General features: G+C 42.3%; 1 protein-coding gene across 3 annotated transcripts in view; it reads right to left on the bottom strand.

The window, feature by feature from the left end:
• Positions 1 to 6,000, bottom strand: part of LOC311143906 (nck-associated protein 1) — a 57,979-nt gene that overhangs the window by 27,693 nt on the left and 24,286 nt on the right. For all 3 annotated transcript variants that reach the window (XM_084179779.1, XM_084179780.1, XM_084179778.1), the window contains 2 exons: positions 1,845 to 1,926; positions 1,281 to 1,339 (listed from right to left, as the gene is read on the bottom strand). In XM_084179779.1, coding sequence (XP_084035905.1) covers positions 1,281 to 1,339; positions 1,845 to 1,926 — 141 coding nt within the window. The remainder of the gene's footprint in view (positions 1 to 1,280; positions 1,340 to 1,844; positions 1,927 to 6,000) is intronic.

Below are 6,000 nucleotides of genomic sequence, written 5' to 3'. Positions count from 1 at the left end.
ATTTCTTTATGATGGTTAGACATTTGTCACTAATGACAGACAGAGCGTACTCCTCCTCCTTTCAGTATTTCAGGCCATATTTTCTCCATTACTAGTCTGTTAACTTCATTAATGTGTGGGTTATATGGTTGACATGCAGCTGGGAGGAAAATAGAGCACATGCGGTAGAACCTTAAGAACTGAGTGTTCTTGATGAACAGACAGGTTTAGGTTCTGATCCACACATGAAGAACTCCATCTCGATAAATAAGGACTATTCGGTGACATATTCATACAACCATACTATTTTTAGGGATGACAGCAGCACCTGAATATGATGGCCTACACTGTATGTATAGCTGTACAGGCTGTTTAAATACTTCCTGAATTTGCTTTGTCCCTGGCAAACACCGAATAAACCAACGTCCTGCTTCTTGTTATCTGAGCAGTTCTGTTTTTGCTATCCTGGTGTACAGTAGGAGAGGCTGTTTGTGAAGGGTGTAGAGCAGCAGCCAGAGGGCCTGTATTCACAAAGCGTTAGAGTAAGAGTGCTGATCTAGGATCATTTTTGCCTTTTAGATCATAATACATAAGATAATATGAACAGATCCTAGATCAGCACTCCTACTATGAGATGCTATGCGGATAGGGGCTCAGGTCCTCTCTGAGCTATAGATAGGCAACACTGAGACAGGAGTAGGCTAACAGGAGTAGGGTATCATGCTAAACACTGTTCCCTTATTACTGTCCCAGAGTGCTAATTATGGCTGATGAGGCGGAGGGGAACCTGTTCTACTGCATCTCCAGGCGGCGGTTCCCCAACACACACAACGGCTACAGTACACACACACACACACACACACACACACACACACACACAGCACAGCACAGCGGCCTATAGATAGGAAACAGGAGCAGGCTGACAGGAGTAGGGTAGCATGCTAAACACTGTCCCATCATTACTGGCCCAGAGTGCTAATTATGGCTGATTATGACACACACAGTGCTAATTACGACACACACACCCAGCAGTGGCCTCATAGCCCAGACATGGGTTCAAATAATATTTGAAATCCTTCCAAATACTTTATGCCTTGGCTCTAGCCTGCCAGGATTGCCAGATGGGCTGGGTTTGAAATTTTTGAGACTATTCTATTGGTTCCATTGAGCAATGGAACCAATAGAATAGTCTCAAAAGTGTCAAACCCAGCCTAGTATTGTGAAAGGATTCCGAATACTATTTGAACCCAGATCTGCCTCACCGCCACAGAGCTCGTCTCATTTTGCTGATGGCGTCTTACCTGCAATCTGAACCAGTCCAGCCTCATGCCCCTGAAATCAAATACGTCCCCGTCTTCCACTGTAACACCGACAGAGACAATTCACTCAGATATGGGATCACCATGACACAGGAGGACACATGAGGGAGGGAAGCGGGCGGAGAGGTGGAGAGCAGCTCAGGCTCCTACTCTGCTCACCATTTGCCCTCCCTCCTTTCATCTGTCCATCACTCAGCCATTACCAAAACAACACCTGTCTACACTGACAAAGGCTTTTAGTGCTTTAAGGCTAATATGGCTAGATAAAAACAACTAAGCATGATTAATTAGACATTTCCTAAACTGGAATATTTACTGTAACGCAACAGAATGGATTGAACTGTGTTATAGGTCGGGTCAACATAAAAACAACTACGGTAAGCATTGCTCAATACAAGTAGAGGTTTTCTAAACTGGAACATGTACAGCAAAAAGATGGAATGAACTCTCTTTTAGGTTGGATCAACAACATGAGTCTAAATGAGAAACGTTTAATTTTTATGGTATTTCTGTAATATGAGTGGCAGGCCGGGTTAGGTTGAATACCTTGTTTGACGCTGAGGGACGTCATGGTGTTGACGAAGGAGGACATGATGATGGACTCATCCTCAGGACAGACGGACAGATTCTAGAGGAGATGAGTGCCTCAGTTAGACACTGTTTACAGTAGGCTGCTGTGAGGGGATCAACTGAGCAAATACAAGAGGGTTTTACATTGCATTTCAGAGAGTGAGATGTGGCCAAGCAAAGAATAACGTCAACAAAATACTTGGTCTCCATCTAGTGGTCAGCTCTGCTTTTTTCCCTTCAAAATATAAACCTGCATATGGGTCTTTCTATAAATAAACGGGCCAATGTGTGACATCAGGGTCCAAATCTCTAAATGGTTTGATATACATTTAAATATGATTTTCAAGGCAGCTTCACATGTGTAGTCAGAGGAATACAAGTCTAGGTAGGCACAATGAGACCATAACTCTACCTAGCCACAACAAAACATCTACATGGCATTCAAAATGTCACAAGAAACAGGACACTGCATGTTTCTTTGTCATGCCTAGTTGCCAGGTATTTTTTGTGCTTTAGTCAATTTTAGCCATGCTAAACATTCCTGAAGAATGAAAAATATTACCTACAGCATTTCTATATGTTTTAATAGGTGATATAATAATTTAATACAATAATATAATACAATGGGTTCTGTCAACAAAATCATTGACAATAATAATAACCAATAATTAAATCATTATAATCAGTAAACTCTTCAAACATTGTGTGTGTGTGAGTCTGTGTCTGAAAACTAGCAGTCAAATTCTTGCTTCCTCTGTCCTTGTTTCCTCCACTCCTTGCCTCTCATTGAAAGTGCATTGTAGCCTGAGGGGAGTAACCTTCACTCCTCTCCCCCAATGTGCTTTAAGAGGGAGGTGAGGAATAGGGGAAACAATGGGAGAATCTCAATTGCATTTCCTTGATTCCTCACATCCTGTCTCCTCGCCTCCTTCTCAAAACCCATTGGATAAGAAGGTGACAGGGGAAGGACCTCTGACATTCTCAAGGACCTCTGACATTCTCATCCAATGGGTTTTAAGAAGGAGACGAGGAGAGGATGCGACAAATCAAGGAAATGCAATTGAGATTCTCCCAAGGACAGAGGAATCAAGTATTTGAAAGCTATTAAAGCCCACATGCAGTCTTTGTAATTTTATTTTTAAATCATCACTGTATATCTAATAAATCACTGTGTGTGTTTATTTAATTAAAATAACTCCGAAATACAGTGCCTTCGGAAAGTATTCAGACCCTTCGACTTTTTCCACATTTTGTTACATTACAGACTTGTTCTAAAATGGATTAAATATATATACATTTTTTAGCAATCTACACACGATACCCCATAATGACAAAGCGAAAACAGGTTTTTAGAAATGTTAGCAAATTTATTAAAAATAAAAAACAGAAATACCTTATTTACATAAATATTCAGACCCTTTGCTATGAGACTCGAAATTGAGCTCAGGTGCATCCTGTTTCCATTGATCATCCTTGAGCTGTTTCTACAACTTGATTGGAGTCCACCTGTGGTAAATTCAATTGATTGGACATGATTTGGAAAGGCACATACCTGTCTATATAAGGTCCCACAGTTGACAGTGCATCCCAGAGCAAAAACCAAGCCGTGAGGTCGAAGGAATTGTCAATAGAGCTCAGAGACAGGATTGTGTCGAGGGACAGATCTGGGGAAGGGTACCAAAAAATGTCTGCTGTATTGAAGGTCCCCAAGAACACAGTGGCCTCCATCATTCTTAAATGGAAGAAGTTTGGAACCACCAAGACTCTTCCTAGAGCTGGCCGCCTGTTTAAACTGAGCAATCGAGGGAGAAGGGCCTTGGTCAGGGACCGATGGTCACTCTCACAGAGCTCTAGAGTTCCTCTGTGGAGATGGGAGAACCTTCCAGAAGGACAACCATCTCTGCAGCACTCCACCAATTAGGCCTTTATGGTAGAGTGGCCAGACGGAAGCCACTCCTCAATAAAAGGCACATGACAGCCCGCTTGGAGTTTGGCAAAAGGCACCTAAAGACTCTCAGACCATGAGAAACAAGATTATTTGGTCTGATGAAACCAAGATTTAACTCTTTGCCCTGAATGCCAAGTGTCATGTCTGGAGGAAACCTGGCACCATCCCTACGGTGAAGCATTGTGGTGGCAGCATCATGTTGTGGGGATGTTTTTCAGTGGCAGGGACTGTGAGACTAGTCAGGATCGAAGCAAAGATGAACGAAGCAAAGTACAGAGAGATCCTTGATGAAAACCTGCTCCAGAGCGCTCAGGACCTCAGACTGGGGCGAAGGTTCACCTTCCAACAGGACAACGACCCTAAGCACACAGCCAAGACAACGCAGGAGTGGCTTCGGGACAAGTCTCTGAATGTCCTTGAGTGGCCCAGCCAGAGATCGGACTTGAACCCGATCGAACATCTCTGGAGACCTGAAAATAGCTGTGCAGCAACGCTCCCCATCCAACCTGACAGAGCTTGAGATGATCTGCAGAGAAGAATGGTAGAAACTCCCCAAATACAGGTGTGCCAAGTTTGTAGCGTCTTACCCAAGAAGACTCTAGGCTTTAATCGCTGCCAACGGTGCTTCAACAAAGTACTGAGTAAAGGGTCTGAATACTTATGTAAATGTAATATTTCAGTTTTTTATTTTTAATAAATTAGCAAACATTTCTAAAAGCCAGTTTTTGCTTTTTCATTATGGGGTATTGTGTGTAGATTGATGAGGGGAAAAAACTATCGAATCAATTTTAGAATAAGGCTGTAACGTAACAAAATGTGGAAAAAGTCAAGGGGTCTGAATACTTTCCGAAGGCACATTGTTTAGCATTTATTTCCCTGAGCCTCCTTTGGTCCTTGAAATGCTCAGTCTGATCGTGCGGGCGTTAGGAAACAAATTTGAAGATATTTACGTGCACAGCTCAGATCTGCTGATAGGATGGTCTAGAGCCCACCCCTTTACCCAGATGAACGGTCATTGGTCTATTATAATCAGATCAAATTGTGACATCATGATGTGGGCCAAAGGTTCCATCCCACCTGAACAGGTTGAAATTCCAGTTTTTTTTTCTCCAAACAGCTCTTACACAAAAAGGGCATTATCATAACTTTCACAATTACAGAGTGTTATTTCGACCTCATAGTAGGGCCGGGACTACACCAGTATCTCAATTCAAGTTTTTAACTGCACTGCCCCTTTAACATTTTTAGACAGTGCCAGACTGACTGACTGCGCTACCAAAATACCCATGACCTGTCCAGAAACAACCCCTAGCCCCTACTGCCCAGAGTCTACACATTTGTGGAGATCTGAAAGGGATTGATGGGTGGTGACATGGTGAGAGCTCCACCTTACCCTCTGAAAGGCTTGGTGGATTTTGGCAGTATTGCTTACACCTGTCCAATCCTCTCAGATCTCCACAAGTGTCTAGGGGTAGGGGCAAGGGGTTGCTTCTGGACAGGACCCCACAACCCTCCAGGTGTGTGGTGAACCTACAGCACGACTCGAGGCATTGGTTGGATGTTTCATTTCCTTTGCTATACACACATGGATTTGCACAGGTGTAAGCTGGACACACCCACGGCACCCTATCAGGCTGATCAGACAGCTCTGGGTAGCTGAATACCTGCTGTAAACAGTGAAAGGATATATTTACATGTCTACTATTCACATCCTTGTTTCATTCCAGCTAGTTAGATGTGCAACCACTGACTAACTATAGCTAGGGGAATATCTCTAGTCTAGCAATATATAATGTTGTTTTGGCTGTATGGCATCATTTAATAAGATTACCAATGGATAGTTAGGTAGCTAGGATATATCAGTCAGCTAACCATTTACAGTAACAGCAGTTAATTAATAAGTCAATACACATTAAATCTTATGCAGAAATTGAGAAATCTTACTTTATCTTGGCACGGTATAGGCAGCTATTAATCAATTAATTAATTAATAATATATTCATAGATTCATAGAATGGAGTTAGAAGGGCGAACTCCTACTTTGAAAGGACAGGAAATGTTGGCTTTGCACTTAATCAATGACAGGCATTCAACATTTAACCCCACCCACACGTGAAAATCGAAATATCAAGTTGTTTTTTGGTTTTATATGCAAAAAACGAAAAACTTTTTTTTCTATTTCTA

This window comes from Coregonus lavaretus (genome assembly GCF_964263955.1).
Source record: "Coregonus lavaretus genome assembly, chromosome: 16".
NCBI classification, from domain to species: domain Eukaryota; kingdom Metazoa; phylum Chordata; class Actinopteri; order Salmoniformes; family Salmonidae; genus Coregonus; species Coregonus lavaretus.
The sequence above is the reverse complement of the archived record's forward strand: the minus strand, read 5'-3'. Positions and strand labels throughout refer to the sequence as shown.